Source organism: Athene cunicularia, assembly GCF_003259725.1.
Source record: "Athene cunicularia isolate RWA chromosome 1 unlocalized genomic scaffold, athCun1 chr1_part1, whole genome shotgun sequence".
Lineage (NCBI taxonomy): Eukaryota > Metazoa > Chordata > Aves > Strigiformes > Strigidae > Athene > Athene cunicularia.
In genome coordinates, this window is record NW_020799091.1 from 10638706 (window position 1) to 10658479 (window position 19774).

The window sequence follows — 19774 nt, forward strand, 5'->3', positions numbered from 1 at the left end:
AAAAGTTTTGAAAGACAAAGCTTTTTTAAAAAAACCTTAGAAGTTTAACTGTTAGTCCCTATGGAAAATAGATCCTGGATTTCAGTTCCAATGCTACACTGAAGGTAAGCATAAACAAGGGGGAAAGTGTTTTACAAAAGCAAGTGGCTTTCTTTCAAACCACCAGTTACAGTCAGTTCAGGTGTTGCTTACAAAAACACAGGATTAAACAATCCTGATTGCTAGGAACTGTAAAATACTGCATTCCCTGAAGTGCCAAATGTTAACTTTCTTCCACTTCACCTCCTGGAACTGCTGCCTTGCCAGCTCCACTGCCTTCATTGAAAGTTATCTGTCATATTGAAGAGAGGTTCCTGGAAAAAATAAATGCTGGAAGCAGAGGTGTAGAACATCACAGTCGGATTATTTTTTTTTTCCCCTAAGAATTCAGTCACACTGTAGTTTTACAAAAACAAATGATCTGCTTGTCTTCTCCTAGACAAGTACAAGCAGTACGGTAGAAAATTAAACATCAATACAGCATCAATACTGAAAGCACACGGCTTTTCCCCAACTAAGAGCACAGAAGGCTTTAGTTTTACCGGTACTGATGAAGAAAACTCAGTAGTTAGTGATGCAAAACCCACCGAGAGATAAGGCTAGGGATCCCTTGATTATCATATTGTGTTTGTGTATTGCTGAGTCCTCAGATTGTGGGTCAGCTTACACTGCAGAAGGGAAAATACAAAAGCTTTGAGGGGGAGGTTAGAGATAGGATCTGCAAATTCTGTGGTTGAGCTGAACAACAATGTCAACACGAAACCTCAAGTAGAGCTGCAGCCCGGAGCTATACGGTCCCCACAGCTCTTTCTCCAGAACCAGGGGAGGGAAAGCCCTGCTGGAAAAAATGACTGAGTACACCTATGTATTATGCAAAAGTTTAACAAAGCGATGTTCCTGCAGGTGTGGAGAACAACTGCCTGCATATCTGACCACGACCTCATCCAACCCCAGCCATCTGACCTATAAGTATTATCTTCTCTAAGAAAAGAGTTACATTACTTCAAGAACATGAACGATGGCGTTATGCACTTATGAATTTCATGAAGGCATTGAACTGGCGTTTCAACCCCCTCTCCAATAAAACTGTATGCTCACTTTGGCACAGTGATTGTATCTCGTAATACTGAGAGACGAATGTATTTTTTTGTTGTTGCCATGACAACTATGCCGGTTAGGTCAAACCTAAAGGAGCAGCTGGTCTCTCCACTGCCAGACCCTGACAAGCACAGCTCTTAACTTTTTTTCCTCTTCTAAATATGTTGCCTGTATACCACAACTTTAGGAGCTTTAAAGCGAGAGAATAATTACAAGCTACACCCATTTTTCTGCTTCCCAAGAATTATTACTATCATGAGGCAGGTAGCAGAAGTAACACAAACACATATTCCTCCAGCAGCTGTAGGAGCTCACATGACCTTAAGCATGCTGAAAATCTCACTTCCAAGTAAATATGGGTATTAGCTGCTGGCATTAGTACACTATGCATAGCTTAATGAAAGGGTGGAAAATACAGCTAAAGCTAATGAAACCTTTTACAGGATACCCACACAGTCATGCCCAACAAAAAAATCTAAAACACTGTGCTCTGCATTTACTCTCTTAAAATCAGATGTATTTTCAAATTAAGAGCTTGAAAATAATAATATTACTGTGAAACAGTGTCTGTAAGAATGAACTAAACTGAGCATAATACAGGCAAGGAAAAGGGCAACAATTTTACATAAACATATCGGAGTTCTGCCACTGTAGCCATCTAGGTAAAGGTAACTACTGCATTTTGCAGATGTTCATATCCAGTGCATCACTTAGCCAAGATTTCAAATGCAACCAAGATGACAGAAGGAAAAAGAAAATTTTTTTTTCACAACTGAGATTTTTTTTCAGTCATTCCTATTTTATACTGTCCTATTAAGTGTTAAAGTGGACATTTAGTAAGTAAACAAAGTATACTATGGTATCTTGAAGAGATCACTCGTTTAATAAAAACTCACGTGCAAGTTTGACAACACTATTACTAATGAATCACGCACACAGACTGAACCTCACAGCCACGTGGTTGTGGCTGAGGGACTGAGCACTGAAATGGCTTTTTAATGAGGAAAAAAATCCCAGTTCCACAGGGCACTCCCCACTCAAGGCTCCCCCAAGCATTACATGGTATTGCTCCAGAAGTGCTCAGCCAAGAGAGCCCAGAAAGCAGGGCTGCTAAAAACTTGGAGCTACCCCAAAGTATAACTTGATTGACAGTAAGAAACAACTAAAAATGAAGATTACTAGCTAAGTTTCTAACTAGCTATTAAGAGTAAGTACAGTTAGCTACAGAAAGTACACATCTTTTCAGTTCACACTGCTTATCATCCTCAGATATTTTCCACCTTTGATAATACTGACATTTATGTAAGTTGCATAACTTACAAACCACTATCACTACAAATACTGCTTGTTTTTGAAAGCAATTAAAACAATTAGAAGTATTAATGCAAACCAGCTTCTCTCTTCTACCATTTACAAGGCAGCCAATAAAAGTATACGTGCATGAACAGAAAAACATTCGTAAGACACAAACTGATTTAATTAAAACTGAAAAGAAAAACATACTGAAGGAATAAAAACTCCAGATACATAGCAATTATTAATTCTGAAGCTGTTGATGATCTTGGAAAAGCATTTTGGAATTCATGACCAAGTATTCAGTCTTGAATACTGAGGAAAAGGGAGGGAGAAACCATGACCTTCCAAGTCCTTCAGCACCACTGAACATAAAACTGTACTACTTGATATATTTTTCCATGAACTTTTTGTGAAATTCTGACCGCAGAGTATCATTCACGAATCTTTTGTCCTTTTTTGATTCATCTATCCCCTTGGCACAATTCTTGAAGACAACATCATCATCCCACCTGAAAACAAAAGTATGTAACTTCAGTAAGTTTGTATGAAAATTAGGTGCAATTATCAAAAATATATAAATGAAATTTGGCCGTCCTATTTAAACGTATTAAGGACAACTAGTCATCAGGATTAGATTTTAAATAATCCAAGCCATCTCCTACATGCTCCTGAGTTTGAAGCAATGAGAATCAGTAGGTTAAAGGTTATTTTACCTTTAAAGAAAATAACAATCATTTGAACAGAGCATAAGAAAAACCTTGAATCTAATGGCCCTGATTTTGATAAATGCAACGGTACTGGAATATTTGCAAACAAGTTTTATATTGAGAAAAAAAGCTGTTATTTACTGATTCTAGTTACACCAAAAAAACCCCACAAATAAAAAAACCCCACACCTAACCATCTAGATTTTAAAGAGGAGCATAACATCAAATTTATTGAGGAACTTTGGTCCTGTTACTTTTTGTGTCATTATGCATAATGTCATACAAACATAGCTCTCAATCTCTCTTTCTCTTTTTTAAACACAAAGTAGAAGGATGATTTGTTCAGAGAAATGCACAAAGACAATCACTACATGCATCAGTATCCCAATTCTACGTTACACCACTTGTGACAGGATCTGAGGAAGGAGATGAAAACCAATGGCAGTGCTAGCATTTTCTGACTGAGGAACGAGAGCAAGCAAGGGGATGGATACCACAGGACAGACTGCACAGTACCTCCTCTTCACTTTGAAGTTTGCTTGAGGCTGTGCTGGGCCGGTAAGGTTCAGCAGTGGATTACCACTCAGAATGTTTTCCATCCTAATTCTTTCTTCTTCAGCCTTTTGCTCTTGTTCCTGAGAACCAATAATGGATATATTACTTTTCTAAGCCACTTTTCTCATCTAGTTGGTAACAATAAACATTATTTAGCTGTGAACACTCACACAGACAGAGCTTTAATTCCTAGCTCAGACTTTTCAGTGTTTGACACACGTATAAGTAGACTAAGGATAGAAGCAGAGATACTCTGAAGAGCTTAACGTTGCCAATAAACTGTCCATCTAGCAACATGCATATCTGCTCTACTTACCTCTGATGTTCCACGGAATATTCAGCTAAATTCTAGCTTTGCCATTTACATATTTACTATATTAAAAACTGTACACAGATTAAAAGATTTTCTTTACCCTTATGAGAAAAGAGTATGTTATACAATATTCATTAGGTGGAAGAAACCTACAGCACATTGAAACTTCTCTATCTTCAGTAATCTGCTTGGGTTTTACAACTACAACTTCCCTAGGGACCAATTAAAAAGAATATTGAGAAAGCTAAGGTGAAACTGAGCAGTGGATGTCACAGGACTATTTAAGAGTTCCAATATTAAGCAGCAGAAAAATTTTCTTCTCCTTGTACTGTCAAAAGCATGTAACTCAAGCCTAAGTGAAGCAATGCACTACAGGCAACACAAAGTAGATTTCACTGCCCATGCCTCCAAGCTGTATTAATATATTTAGCAACTTAAATGTTCACAGACTTCAAAATGAATGTGTAAAATATTTATTTTACATCAACGTATTTTTCCACGACTCTTCAAATGTATTACAAGGATTGCTCTTTGATGAAAGTACCAGAAGGGAAAAAAAAAAAAAATCTTTAAATTTGGATGACTAACTAGGTCTCCTGCTCATTGTATGCTAAATTATGGTCTGAAGACATTCTAGTTAAAAAAAAAAATGCACTGAAGTCTCATTATCACTGTGGGAGGCTCAAACCATGGCATTTAAAAATGATATAAACCAAAGACAAAAAGATCACGAGGTGGTAGTTATTTTTTTCCCAACCTGCAGAAAATTCATGGTTGAGGGCTGCTACGTGATCCCAAATGAGGAAACATTTTTCTTTATGATAGTGTTTACAAGGTTTAAGTGCTAATCTTGAACACTGATGCTAGCCAGAGTTCTCTAGTTTCAAACATTCAATCAATACTGATATATTACTAAAACTGTCTATAATTTAGTGTTTTTCAACTGCATTGATCAGACATGTGAACTATTCCTATAAAACACCCCAGCCCTCCTAAGAAAATATCTTAACATATAGTACGAATACCAGACGATGCAGGATCACTGGTAAAGATTTTACCTTTCAAAAATCTACCCGAGTTTTAGTTATGAAAAAGCACCTACATTACACTGTTTCTCACAAATAAAATTTAGAACCAGATGCAATTAATTGCCAGTGAGATGGGAAAAGCTCCTCAAAAGGGCACATTGCTTAAAAGCATGGCACAGCATGACAAGCTCTGTAATGCCCTTATTAAAATATCTGTGTAAGCAAAACTTGCCCTTGCTGCTCTTATCAATGGGGCTTTAACACAAACTGAAGCAGTTAAAAGTTAACACAAATAAACTGAAGTTTTGCGTTTTTAAACATAGCTCTAAATCCAACATCTGCATTCCAACTTCAGTTGTTATTAACAGGCCAGTAAATAAGGAAACAGAAAGTAAAAATATTTGATATGAACAACAATTTTCCCCCATATCAGAAATACAAACTGAAATTATACATTTCTTTGTGGACCACAGACAATAAATATATGCAATTTCTTCTGCACTGTATGTCAACCTTTGACTCAGCATCTTTTTTTCCCATAACACAGAGGAGCCAGCAATTGACTGCAGTCTGTGTCATGTTCCTACCAGAATTCAAGCAGCCCCCAGACTACTGTACAGCACATGCATGCAAAACACTAATCTGAAATCAAGCAAAATCTAGGACACTGGTACAAGCAAAAAAAAAAAAACAACCCAGTATTGATTTTCAGATAGCTCCCTGAAGACAATCACATTCTGTTTAAGACCATTAGGCATATTTACAACAGGGTGCAAGAATGTGAAGTGTTCTCCGTGTTGTCCAAAATGAGGGGGGCTCTGCATCATTAAATTCAATCTCCAATGCTCCATTAAAACTGAGGCTTCAAAAAACCAAGAGGTCTGGGACAAATCCTAAAAGCAAGTAAGAATGCTACAAACCAAATACTTGAGAGAAAGTAGCACTAATAAGAGCATTGTAAGACATTAACACTCCCCTGTTGAAAAATGCTTCTGTAGAGATAACTTCTTCCAAGTCCTATATATGTGATCAGTCGCAGCAGTTTTCCATTTCAGAGCTGAACTCTGGGGGAACTCTTCTCAAAGCGGCATGGAGAGCATGGCACAGTCTCGCCTTCGAATTTCTTAGACAATAGTCTCGATCGTGATCCAATGCTACTGAACCTGTGCATCACGCATCACTTTATCGGGGCACGCAGAACTATTTTATGCTGGTTTTTTATGATGCATGAAAATGCACCCACACACCACTGAAACACAGAACTACCATGCATTCCACACACAGTGTTTCCTCTACGGTTAAAAGTCCACTGCAGTCAGTCACCATCTTTTGGGGGGAATTACAATTGTTCTTCCCTCCCTTCCCCCATTTCAGATTTAATCTCAACAGTTCCTGCAAAGCTGATGGGTTCCAGCACTCTCCACCATGCATGAAGTGAAGTGAAAAGCACTCATTTAAATGAATTGTGAACGTTCAGAATCACTAGAGGAAGATAAAGCCAATATTAAGAATCTTAAAAAAATATGCATACAGTACTCCAGTGTTATTACGCACAGATGCGCATTTAATTTTTCTTTAAGAAGATTTAGAAAAAGCATGTCAGGCATCATCCTAACTTTTATCTGCTTTACATAACCCATATAATTTCCTTCAGCCTCAATTAGCCTGACACATTTCCCTTTCTGATAATGAAAAAAGTGTTATCAGACTGAAGTGATAAAATGTGGTGACAGAAAAAATCAAAATTGAAGTAACACTTTTAAGAAGTGTTACACTACAAGCAGTAGTATAAAACTAAGGATAGGATTTAGCTCCAGATTAAGACACCTACATCTAGACATCTACTTGTAGGCATATGATCTTAGATCTCAGCAGAGATCTGGAGAATACAGTACGGAGTCAAGATGGCTCTTCTGCTCACACTAAAGTACACACACAGGAGACCGACCACGCTCCAGGCTCTACTGACTGCACCATCATGGAAGCTGGGATACATAATTTGTACATTGACCCCAACAACCTGGCATTTCAAGCTCAACTAAATTCTGTCTAAAACTGCTAATTGCTAGCAAAAGACCTACACTGACTGAAGTCAACTACAATTCCAGAGGACTGGAGGGTAGCAAAAAATTGCACTATAATTAAACAAAGCAGTAGGGGCAATCTTGGGAATTTAAAATTGTTACATTTTTCTTTTGTGCCTATTAAATTATTAAAACCAATTATGATTTTAACCCTAATAGAAGCTGTCAAATGTTCTTTTCTAGTGACAACAGTTACAGAAAGCATCCATGGATCTTATTTTCAAATGCTGATTTTCCATATTCACAGCAAGAGATGCTGCAGAACTCCTGGGCACTTTGTACGATCCTTTGCTCTGCTCACAAACAGAACTCTGCTGTCTTTTAGACACGCAGAAGCAGAACTAGAAGTCACAAACTGCATAAGCTTATCTTTGTCATTAAAGATTAACAGATTAGAGTCTGAAAGCAAACAGGGAACAGATCTGTTGAGTAAGGCACTGCCAGTTTTAGTCACTTTTCAAAGAAGACCTGGTGCACACAGTAATTTATTTATGGAATTTAGTTGTTCGAAGCTGTTCTAGGTTGGATGACATTTGAACATATTTGCTACAAATTTTAGGAAGCAGGCTAATTCTGAATATTAGTCTTGGAGATTTTTTGTATTATTTAGCTTCACCAAAATCTCCCAAAGAAGGTACTCCAAGATTTTAACAAAAAAGGTGATTGTTAAGTTTTGTATCTTAGAGACATGACAAAGTAAATACTAGGTGTAACTTACAGTGGTGTAAAGCTGACATTTACACTTAAGCTAAATTAAACATTTTGGCCAGAGCAGCAGAATCCCTAAACTCCAGCCAAAAGAGGTTTTCATTATGTTTCAGAATTTTCCACACAGATCTTCCACTGCCCACTCCTCCACTGGAAGCTGGGACACTCCAGGCGATGGAGCACAGGCTGTATCAAATCAAACAGAGCAGACATAACCTTCATAGCTGTCTGAGCTTCACACCTCTGAGGCACAATCAAGCACAGCTGTTCACAAAACAAGCTGCTCTGGTTGCTCCAAAGCCTACATTGTTCTTTTGTGTGGTGGAACAAAGGATTATTAAGCTAAAACACTATGGATACAACAAACCCACAACAGAAGAAAAGCCTAAGGGGGAAAATAATACATCTGTATTCACTCCACCCTTTCTGAAATAATGCCTCTTTGCCTGCCTTTCCATTCAGCAAGATGAGGCATACAATTCTTTTCCTAAGCCATTTTAAGCAAAATAATGTTACAGATTGTTCCATCACTACAGACAGCAGCGCTGCACTTTTCAGTGGCAGTGTGTTGCAACAACTATAGGCAGAGATGAATCAGACATCAACCATGTTGTAATACCATGTCAGAGGCAGGGGAAATAGAACAGGAATATTATGGTGTGGGGAATAAGCCTAGACTGGCAGAGGGAGTCCCACGCCCTGAGAAAGCAGATGGAAACGCTATGTGAATTGAATCTCACAGCAAGCCCTCGCTGTACAACTGAGCTCACCATGTGGCATCACAGCTGGGGGGGGAAAAGCAGACAAAACTGTATTAACCTTAACTAAACAAGTATTTCTTATCTTGCTGTAAGAATAACAGTCCCTTGGCATATTTGTTTCTGACCGCAAAGGAAAGACAAACATTATTGTTACCATAGTTATTTTTTTTAGTGTAGTTCCTACCCTTAGCACAGAGAAAGATGACTTTTACAGAAAGTGCTGAAATTCTTGAAATGACTCCATTGTATTAAAGTAAGTTATCCTACTCAGTTTTTACAGACGTTGAGTAGCTGAAAGAAAATCTGAAATACCCACACTTCATTGAAGACTGGAGAAAAAAAATAAAAATCACATAACCTTATTTAAATGCTAATTTTTGAATGAAGAACTATGACAGCTCTGCCTTTAGCAGCAGGGAACGAAACTTAATAATGCAGAGATACACCCCAGTTATTTGATCCTATGCAAATTACTAAGTCTATGCAACACAGCCGATTGAAACTTCAAAAAATAAGAGCACAGAGTAATTACAACTGTAGTGCCTACGCTGATTTGTTGTCATTTTGCCCACAAGGGAGGGGACATTATTATTAGTTCTTGGCAAGTATTGCTAGCATGTCTCAAACATGTAATGAAGAAACATACTTTGCCATCTGCTTTGGCCTCTTTACTGAAATTCTTTCTTAATCACTGATTTGATAGTTTTTTGATAGATTTTTCTAGTTCTAGTTAGAGCCTTAAATTTTAAGTGAAAAGATTAGCATCCATCAAGATTCATGTTTCAATGTTTTATTTGAAAGTCATGGCTAAAACACAGGACAGAGCTAAGATCTATTTTGACCACTGGTAAAGTAATATAATCAGTTATAGAGAAACACTTGGTGAAATAAAATTGTTAAGAAAACAAACCAAAAACTTTAAAAGTCTGTTTTCAGATAAGCATAAAATGACTAGCTATTAAAATAGCTTTGCTGGAACTGCACACGTACATTCAGCTGCTCACTGGTTTGAGGTTTGTTTTTAATTATTTCAATTTACCTTTTAAGGAAATGCTTGAAAATTGAAAATCAAGAGCATTGTAATGCTGAATTTGGAATACTGAAGTGTTTCCATGAAACCTATCCATGGATAGTTCACATACACAGCAGACCTAGCGTTTGTACAGTTTTAGACTGAATTATTCCACAGAACTGGTTTTCAAAACTAAAATTTTCTGGTCAGTTTAGTGTCTACTAGAAGCAATCTGAGAGATTAGAACTGTGGAGGGCATGAGAAAAGTCAGGATGACTCCCATGCTCAATCAGTTTTAAAAAACATTTGTAGTATTTATTTAGTGTTTCTACAGAACACAAGGGAATTGAAGCTTTTTGAGAAGTTAACAAGCTTTGACAAGAATTGCTTATTTGGATACCAAACTATTTGCTTCACAGATAACAGGGAAATACTGGTGTGAACAAAGTTAAAACCTCTTAATACTAATCTGTCTAGATTTAGAAGATTTCTATGGCAGTTGGTATTACCACATAAGTTAACAGACCATGATGATCTGAAAAAAAGCAGATTCTCATCTTTTGTTTTTAACTGCTGCCTCACCAGAGATGCATTTTAAAAGGAGCAGTCCTCCTTTCATGTCAATTTAAATACTGGACACAAAAGCAATGAGTGAAAACCGTTAATACAGTTCAAGGCTCGGAAATAACTGACTAGCATTTTAATAAATCAAAATAACTAAAGTATCGGGAAAAAAATTACATATGGCACAAATGCACAAATCTGGAATATATTACTGTATTTTACACACTTCATCTTGTTAAGACCCTGGCATGTTCCAAGAAGATGCAGAGACACATTAATCTGTCTGTATAACAACAAAAAGATTTGAGAATCATGTGCAGAAGAGCGAACAGGCATTCACTCTGCAGTTTGCAGTTTCCCCTTGCCTTATCACTGGTTTACCCACACTGTCTACTATGGACAGCAGCGTTTCAGCAGATAAACCATCCCTGTACGTGGATTAAGGACTAACAGTGACTACACAATTAAGAATTCACATGAGATGTTATCTTGAAGTCAGCTGGATGACTAATATAATGTAACTTACAAAATTAGGTTTGAATTATAGTTTGCAATACATAATACTCAATCCCACATATCTGAAAAGACATTTATATAAAATGGCTATAAAATGCTTGCTTTGCCAGTAACACCTTATTTCAAAGCCATGGAACGCAAGGCATAACCTAAAGAGACTGCACTCCTAAAGCCAACATACTTAAGTGATCTTTCCTAAGGAGACCCTTACACCTAAAGACACTTTCCAAGGCTGTGCCCCCACCTTGGTTTTAACTTTTTCCATCAACATAGTCTTAGTTTCCCACTCTTAAAAAAACACAAGAAAATAAATTCCAAGTACCTGTAGAACAACCACTATTTACTGAAGATGGCAATTTTTAAGAGAGCCTATCTGCCACCAACCAGTGAAAGGATGAACACAGTAGGTAGCGTGTGTGCAATACTGTGCACTATTGCAAATAAATAATACTAATTTCTATGCGAAACAAATGTATTCATTTCAGATAAGAGTGCAAGTATTGAGTATGCACACAGCATCGGACATTACAGATCCTGGTGGAAGAATATCCATAAAGGTAAAAAATAATACCAGTTAAGAGACAGCAAGATAAAACAAGTGCTATATTAAATACTTCATAGCTTTTGGCACCCTCTAGTGACAAAATAAGAACTTCATAGAGATGATAACATTCCTGCTGTCTACACAGAGAAGCATGCACTTGGTTTTCTGTGCTACAATTATTTTCCTAATGCAAGTTTTCTACACTGAAATGTGACAAGTTATGCTGTTTAATCTAGATGTACGATTTCAGGAAAACACGAAAAATCCGTACAGATCTGAGCTTTCATTTTAAGCACTGTGCAAGGACAATTGCAGTAGAAGCCTTTCCTACACATTACTATTCTCAATTTGTAGTTCAGTACATTTCACACAGAAATATATGGAAGAATTGTTGCCATTTTCACCATGTTATTACTGCAGAACACTATTTCATTGCTGCATGATGTGCTTCAAATGCCTAAAGAGATGACACACTTTCAGACACTTTAATGTAAAGGACTACTCACAGGCCAGATAAGAGAATCAAGTAAATTTCTGCACTGAAGCAGCATGGTACAGCCTTCCAAAGTACCTAACACCAAAACTGCAGAGCTCACTGGTTTTGCAGACACTGTTAATTCTAAAAGTAAATTGCTATATTGTTAGCCAGGAGCAGGCAAGCACTTACATTGCTGCTCACAGCAGTTAAAAGATTATTTCCAAGCTCTTCCTGGTGTCTGCTAGATGCTACACCCTGTTCACTGCCAGCTGACTCTACTGGAGAGCATTCATGAAAAATACTAAACTCCAAGTGTGTGTTAAGCTACAAGAAAGGCTATGAGTAGCTCCGAGGTACCAAAACATAAAGCTGTCACACTAACCTTAGATTTGCCTCTCGATCAGCATTTAATATGTTTATTTACCATATTCTAAAAAACATCTCAGATTACCTTATACAAAGATGACAAACAGGTAGCTTGTTTTGGGGAGGTTTTTGGATGGATTTTCGGATGGGTTTTCTGTTTGCTCTGTTGTGGTTTTTTTTTCTTTTTTATACTAACAGAGAAACTACTTATAAAAACATGAAAAAATATTCAAACTGAAGCATGCACCATCTTTCAAAAGGACTACAATGATTTAAGCCCTACTCAAAAGAAAGCGCTTACTAACAGCAGAAGAGGGAACACTGCACATATCCACCACTTCTGCTGCAGCACCAGAGGCAAAGCATTTCAGTAGTGCAGATGAAATACCTGGACTCTAAACTCTGCTGCAATACAACGTTAGCCTCATACAGTTCATCCTAAATTCTGATCAGCTTGACAACACAGGCTATTCCCAGAAACAGTCCCTAGAAGTCCACTCATCAATCAGGGATTTTGCTAATGAACTCCATCCCAACAATCTCTCTTACACCAAGGAGGTGTGGGACACTATGGCATAGGATTTGATCCTGCTCACAGGAAAATAATCTCTAACTACAGGGACTTCCCTCTCCTTTCAAGGGCAGAACACGGTGTTTCTACCTGTAGAGAGAAATTACAGAGAGGTATGAAGGCTACGTGTCAGTTGACTTCCCAAGTATTGGAAAGACTGCCATATTATTATCTGGTTTTGCAGAGACATTTTTCAAATAAACCTGCTTGTTTATAATAATGTGAAAATTGTTCTGGTCTTAGAGTTACAACTGGTGCTCCTTGCCAAGGCAACATAGCACCAATGCTATGAAAGAGTACCTACTGTATAAAACTTGCAGCCATAAAAAGAAGCATCAAAAAGAAAATATTTTTATTTCATAAATAAAAATTGTATTTCTTGTTTCTTAAAAGCTAGTTAACTGTAGGGAGATGCACTCTGAAGATCTCGCGATGTACGGGAAAAAAAGAGGCACATGAAAAGATCTCGCAATGCACGGAAAGAACAGGGAACTAAAGATCTCACGATGTACAGAAAGGCGTATATAAAGCAACTGCACAGTTAATAAACCGAACAAACAGCATCCACCATATTGGCGTTTGTGCTTTTGTTCTCGCGAAGGTTAACTTCCTGTGGGGGTTAGCTGTGATCTAAACACCGCATTTCTGTGGCTTAGCAGATGGAAAAAGACAGCTAATGCCTTACCACAACAGTTAACAACTGAAATTACACTGGACAGAATATAGCTTCCTAATGCCACTATATAGTTTGGTATGGTAGCTGTCTTAAAGAGAAGGACTTGCTTATGAAAAGCAAGATTATCTCGCCTCACTGCCTCCACAAAGTGTTGGGAATGTGAATAAAACATTTTAGTAAGTAAAATGTTCAGTATGTCTACTAAAGAAAAAAAAAAAATCTTGACAACGATTACTAGATAGAGGACAAATCCATCATTCTTGAGAAAAGTTTTGAAGGGCACTTACTTTGTTTGCCAGTTCTCACTCATCCTAAGTACTTAAGGCACACCAGTTTTAATAAACACCCTTTTACAAAAAACAGATGCTCTTTAATGGATGACATTTTACCTTTCGAGCCTGTTCCTCAGCTCGTTCTTTCTTGATTTTTTCCAGTTCAGCCAGAAGAGCTGCAGTGTCATCATCATCACTGTCTTCCAAGTCCTCATCTTCATCATCTTCCTAATAGCAACAAATGGGAATAAGAAGCAGCTCATTAATTTCATTTAATAAAGAAAAGTCCTCATCTGCCAACTAATGTTGCAATTGGTTGCTGGATGATTTATGAAGTACTTGGGTGACTGTAGAGGTAGCAAATACAATATAAATGGTTTATTTGCTTTTGTACAGTAAAGTGAAGACAAAAATGTTTCTTCTTTTTGAATGACTGCAATTAATTTTTTTGTAATTCAAATGCTATGTAGCTGACAGATTCTAGAGATTGGGCTGTCCCCAGTCACTCTCTAATCATTGTGATTTCATTCATAATAGTATGCCTGAATACCCCATCCAATATTCCTGGGACCAAATATAACAGGACTAAAAGAACCCTGAGTTTATTATCAAGCCTTAGACTCCTAGATGTCAGCATGACAAGGGGAGCCAAGAGCAAGAATACATTGCTCATGCCAACAGTCAGTGTATTTCAACAGTTCTACCTTTGGGGAATTTGAAGTAACCCAGTAGTTGACCAAATCCAAGTCACCCATTCCCCAAACTTTAAGTGGTATTTTCAGTTCCCTAGTTTTTGTGTGCTTTCCAAGAATATTATTACAGCATGGACCAGAATTCTCTGAAACCCTTTGGACTTCCACTACAGTAGAGTAACTGTAAAGGGAAGATACACTGGAACTGATCTAAAACCTTTAGCGAACAAATCCAAAAGGCAGTACAATGAAAGGAATGAAGACAGAAAAAAAGATACCTACATCAGTAAGAGGTACCTACATCAGTAAGAGGATCATCTGCATCAAGATTTGCTGCAGGAATCTGGTCTAGCCGAGGCTTCTTCGACACAGAAGATGATGTTGTGTGTTCTATGGCATAAGATTTAAAAAAAAGTGACTAAGTCACTTCATTTAACGGCAATGTCAGAAAACAAAAATCTTCACAAACAATCTGACTCGCATTAGAGATACAAGTTTATGCTTACTTTTTCCTCACTTCTCAATCTTAATGCCCATGCTAATTCCTCCCCTGCAGGTATCCTCATGGGAAGCAATGACATCCACAAACTTAAAATTTGACCTCCAGAAGTGTTCTAAAGTCATTATTTGAAGAAGAAAGAACAGCAGAAGAAAATGTTGTGGAGAAATATCCTTATTCTGTATATCTAATTGGAGGGTTCCCACTGAGGAACACCTGAACGTATTAGTGTTGGCTAGTTTGGTCCAAACCATATCTGCTTTCATCTGTGAATGTGAAAGCCCACAATACCTTCAAACCTAAACCTAAAATACCTAAATTCTCTAAATCTTAATACTAAAAAGGAGTATTTCTCAAAAACAACTCTAATTTTAATTATCACTTCACTATATCTGAACAGAACTGCATACTTTGAATCAGATTTATGGTTACACTGGTACTGTAACTCCATAAGGAGGAGTCATTCTCCTTCTTCCTGTCTCACTTGTCCAAGTACAAAAAAAAGCCCTTTATGAGCTGTATGTACTTGTTGCCAACTCATTACAATCATACTGTATCAGCTGGCCTGCATGATGGCCTACGCTTTTCTGCTGGCTGGCCTAGATTCCTGCTAGCATGAAGCCAGCAGACATACCCTTGCAGGTCAACAGCTCTGAACTATCAGACCAATATCCTGAATTCTACTCTCATGACATGCTGTCTGCAACCTGCAAACTTCTTACAACACCAAGGTTTGTGCAAGAGCAATGTCACACAAAGGTATTACGACTTTTGTTTCTTTGGTTTTACCTCTAGTTGGTCTGTCTCTATTCTTTTCTCTTGCAGCAACCCGCTCTCTCTCCTCGAGCTCCCTTCTGAAATCACGGTTCCGCACCTCTTCAGGAGCATCCTGAGTGGTCTGTCTAAAACAACATGAGCAGGGGAAAAAAAAAAGCTGAAGTTGACAGTCTGCAGCTGGGAGCAGTTCTTTCAAGGAGGCAAATAAATCTGGGGTGAACAGGTAAGTATAGAGAATAAGAACTGGGTACCACATAGACATATTTTTATTATCTCTTCATCAGCCTCCTTCTCTGCATGCGTTACACACACGCAGACATGCAATGCCACACACACACACGCTCCTTCCAGTGCCTCTCAAATGAATTAAAAGACCCTATATAAATTCCTACAAAACCAGGATGACTATATCTGACTTTTGTAGATATGTCTAAATCTTCTGTTCTCCAGCAGTCCAAGCCCAGTGTCCTAGCAGACACCCACACCAAGCATTATGGTCAACTTTCTTCACTGTTTTATCATCCAAAGTTGCTGCTGCAAACCCAGTCTCTAAGGATTACAGATAAGACCAAGACTAGAACATACTTTTCATAAACCTTTTTCCCTCCAAGAGACATACCAGATAATCTCCCATGACCATAAAAAAAAAAGGTAGGAGAACAGGGAAAATACTAGTTTTAGTGAAACATATTGCAAATGCATGGTTTTTTCTTCTTTTATACAACACACTGGCCAAAAGCAACAGACTATTTGAGTCACAGTAAGTTTCACCTAGAGAGCACTGAATTTTCTGTGGAAAACTTGAAAAGAACTAATGAATAAAAACAAGCAGCAATTCCTTTCACCTTTCTGTGAACCCAATGCTGGAAATAAGAGTGCCTGGAAAAAAAAACAGACTTAAGCCATTCTAAATACACTGTGTGCACAGCCTGTCTCTATGATGAAGTATTTCATTTGCTTTTCTAATTAAAAACCTGAACTTGGAATCCCTGATATAGCTGCAAAATCCCCCCAAACCCATTCAAGCAAACATGAGTGGGACTCAAGCACTGAACTCTTCCTGCAATAATGCAGCCCTGGCAATTTAACAAAGATAACTTTGTGTTAGGTATTTGGGAGAAAAAACAGAAGACACTCAATGCCCCCTCCATCTCTCCCTCTCATGCACACAGAGGGATTTTGTTAAAACATATATTTACATTCCTGTACATATCTGCCCTCATCACTTCTTTCAAAGCAACAGAGACTGGTGTTTCAAACCCCACTTTTGTTTAAAGAAACAAACCACCAACAAATTTCCCCCCTAACAACAAATAAAATTCGTTTGACAGCACTTTTTATGCTGCTGATCTTCCTATTGTCCAAAACACTGCAACTCCCTCATCCATATGTATTCTTAAAAAAAAAAAAAGGGGTAGGAGAGAAGAGGTGAAAAGGTAAACATCTGCATAAGAGAGTGCAAACGTAAAATTTTAACAGTAATTTTACTGGTAAGAGTAACATTAGTAAGATAAAAAGAACATTTTTAGGCTGACACATTTTATTCAAACTCTAGTTATCTATATCACACTGACTCCAGATTTCATTTAACCTTTCAAACAGATAACTAAGATTTATTATGTATTTAAAACAGAGGGAAATATTCCTAAGATCCCATTATCTTTCTCACTGATTAAAGCCATTTCCTCTCCCAGGACCTGCACGAACCACCTGCAGTGTTTAACATCAGCTCTTCCAACACATACTACTGTCTGAGTACTATTCCACCATTTCCTTGCCCTTCCCAAGCAGTCCTTTACCAAATGCATGATGTGATTTTCCTACTTTTAAGACATGCTCAACTTCGCTCCTCTTAGCCCATCTTGCTCTGCAAGAGACAGCACCCTCCATGGCTCAGTCCCAATGACAACTTTCCGATCCACTGCCTGAAATGCTCGGTCTCCGAAGCTCACCTCCTTCCAATGATTCACTTCCACAAGCAGTAATAAAATATCACTAAAGTTAAACCTCTCCAATTATTTTCAATACATTTGATCTCCTAGGTCTGCTTTTGAGACTTACACTTTCACCTTGCTTATTCACCACTGCTGCACAATCCCTTATCTCTGCTCAGTATCAAGCACATCAGTATCTATTGAGAAAATTTCAGAGTACCGCTCATAACAAACAAAAAAAAAATCATTCCCAGCCTGTTTTGCTGCAAGACCAAAAAACCCAATACTAACCTGTATTTGATTTTAGTATGAGAAGGAAGGTCTCTGCTGGAATATTGTTTGGATAACTGACTTAAGTCTCCTTCACCTTTTCCTCTTCCTCCTCTTGCAGGTTCAAATGTTGGCCTCGCTGCTGTCGTCATTTTAAATACTACAGAATCAAGGGATAAAAAACAGATGTTACTACAACTTACAGGGAAAGACATTCACCAGAAGCTACTTTGTTCCTGGAACTGTAGAAGCAATGGCAAACCCCACTACAGAATACCAGCTATCACTTGGCTCATGATCCTCAAATTTTGAGAAGCTTTTTATTGACAGACTTGGCAGAATCTATTGAGATTTTCAAAATAAAGTCTTTTCTAACATGCTTGAAAGATGACTCTATCTATCAGACTCTATCAAGAACATGAAACTACTTTTGTAAAGTAAGTAAAACTGGCCAGGAGCTGTTCTCCTATGCTTAAGACAAGCGACAATCTTGTAACTAAACTCTTTCCCCTCCTGAAAAATGACAGCCAAAAAATGATGGCTGCCTACTGGGAATGACCCCTCCATTACTCCCCAAACCGTATCTAGGTATCATCACCAGAAATGCTGGCTGACACAGACCACAGCATGTCTAGGGTGGTGTTGGTAAATAAATACTGATGAGGATCATGAAACCTGAATTCTTGAGCCCTTGTCGTGGCCCTGTTCAGTTCTCTAGTACTGACACAGCACTGTCACTAATACTGCAGCACAGCCCTTTGGGAGTGACCTCCAGCTGGCCAGCAAATCCGTCGGAAGGGCTAGAGTTAATGTTTCCCTGGTAGCACAAGGCCACAGCTTTACCCTTATGTAAATGAAGGGCAATTAAAAAAGCTTGGACAAATGAAGACATGTTCACCAACTCTCACTCAGAAACTGCAGTAACTCACGCACTGCCAGCATGTCCTAAAAAATGAACTAGCTGATGCCCAAAATCAGCACTATCAGTTCTTCTGTTACAAAGGAGTGAAACAGACTCCAACTAGCCTCAGCCAGGCAGACACCCTGTCAGCATGCACTGCGTTCAGTGCTGCTGGACAGGAGCTGGATCTCCTGCAATCTCAAACCACTGTGCCAAGAGACAGTTAACGCAAAAAATCCCTGCACAACCAACCAGCACCACCTTAAAACTGTTATATGAAACGATGCTCATTCCTGCTTCACCAAGACATGCACATTCATTAACCACAGACTAAAGATATATAAGGCACAAGAAAGATACAGCTGCAGAGATACATAAAGACACCAGTTCTACCAACCAGAAGGTTGGACGTTAAAGGATGACATGAAAACATAAAGAATATTAAAAAGCAAAGAAAAAAACATATTGCTTCATATGCTTTTGTGATACACAAATAGAAGTTATTTATGCTCTGCCTGCATTTGTTATTTAATAATATTAGGAATTATTTAAATGAGATCACAAAACACAGTAGCATTAAAATTATAAAATAATTTGTCAAAGTAACATCCCATCGAGCAGGACAAAGTTAATGCCACTGAACTACTACTCAGAAAACAAAATTAACAGACAGAAACACCTCTAAAAAGAAGGGAGAGAGTAACTAGCTTTGAGTCATTAACCAAGGATTGCTGACGCTTTTCACTGATGCTGTGCAAGTCAGCTGGAGCTCAGCAAGGCATTTCAACTCTGCCTTGGCACAGACTATGCCAGACCCATGAGAAAGCCACCTGCTCTCAGAACCTGTCTGTGCTAATTATATGGAATGGAGGGAGGGATCCATAAACTCAGGTGAAGAACCAGATCCAATGTGGCTTCATAGTTTCATGGAGCAATAACAAACCCCCTGGAAACCGTCCTTGCTTATTTTAAATCAGTTTGTATTCGTCTTGGCCTTAAAGGACCCAAGCTCAATCTGAAACCACCCAGAGACTGTCACACTAACCTCTCAGGTTTTGGAAACACAGCCCTAGAGAAGCCTCTTCATCGGTACACGAAGACAGGACCGGCCAA

The 19774-nt window shown here is 38.2% G+C and overlaps 1 protein-coding gene across 2 annotated transcripts in view; it reads right to left on the bottom strand.

Annotated features, from left to right (window-relative positions):
• Positions 1 to 418: 418 nt before the first annotated feature.
• CWC15 (CWC15 spliceosome associated protein homolog) overlaps positions 419 to 19774 on the bottom strand; it is a 19727-nt gene continuing 371 nt past the window's right edge. Inside the window, exons 1-7 of one of the 2 annotated variants that reach the window (XM_026853941.1) lie at positions 19707 to 19725; positions 17782 to 17920; positions 15569 to 15681; positions 14582 to 14670; positions 13706 to 13816; positions 3657 to 3775; positions 419 to 2942 (exon numbers count right to left, since the gene is read on the bottom strand). In XM_026853941.1, the coding sequence (XP_026709742.1) occupies positions 2813 to 2942; positions 3657 to 3775; positions 13706 to 13816; positions 14582 to 14670; positions 15569 to 15681; positions 17782 to 17912 (693 nt within the window). In that variant the 5' untranslated portion in view covers positions 17913 to 17920; positions 19707 to 19725 and the 3' untranslated portion in view covers positions 419 to 2812. Of the gene's footprint in view, positions 2943 to 3656; positions 3776 to 13705; positions 13817 to 14581; positions 14671 to 15568; positions 15682 to 17781; positions 17921 to 19706; positions 19726 to 19774 lie in introns of those variants that run through there. The other variant, XM_026853930.1, reaches the window with a different exon arrangement.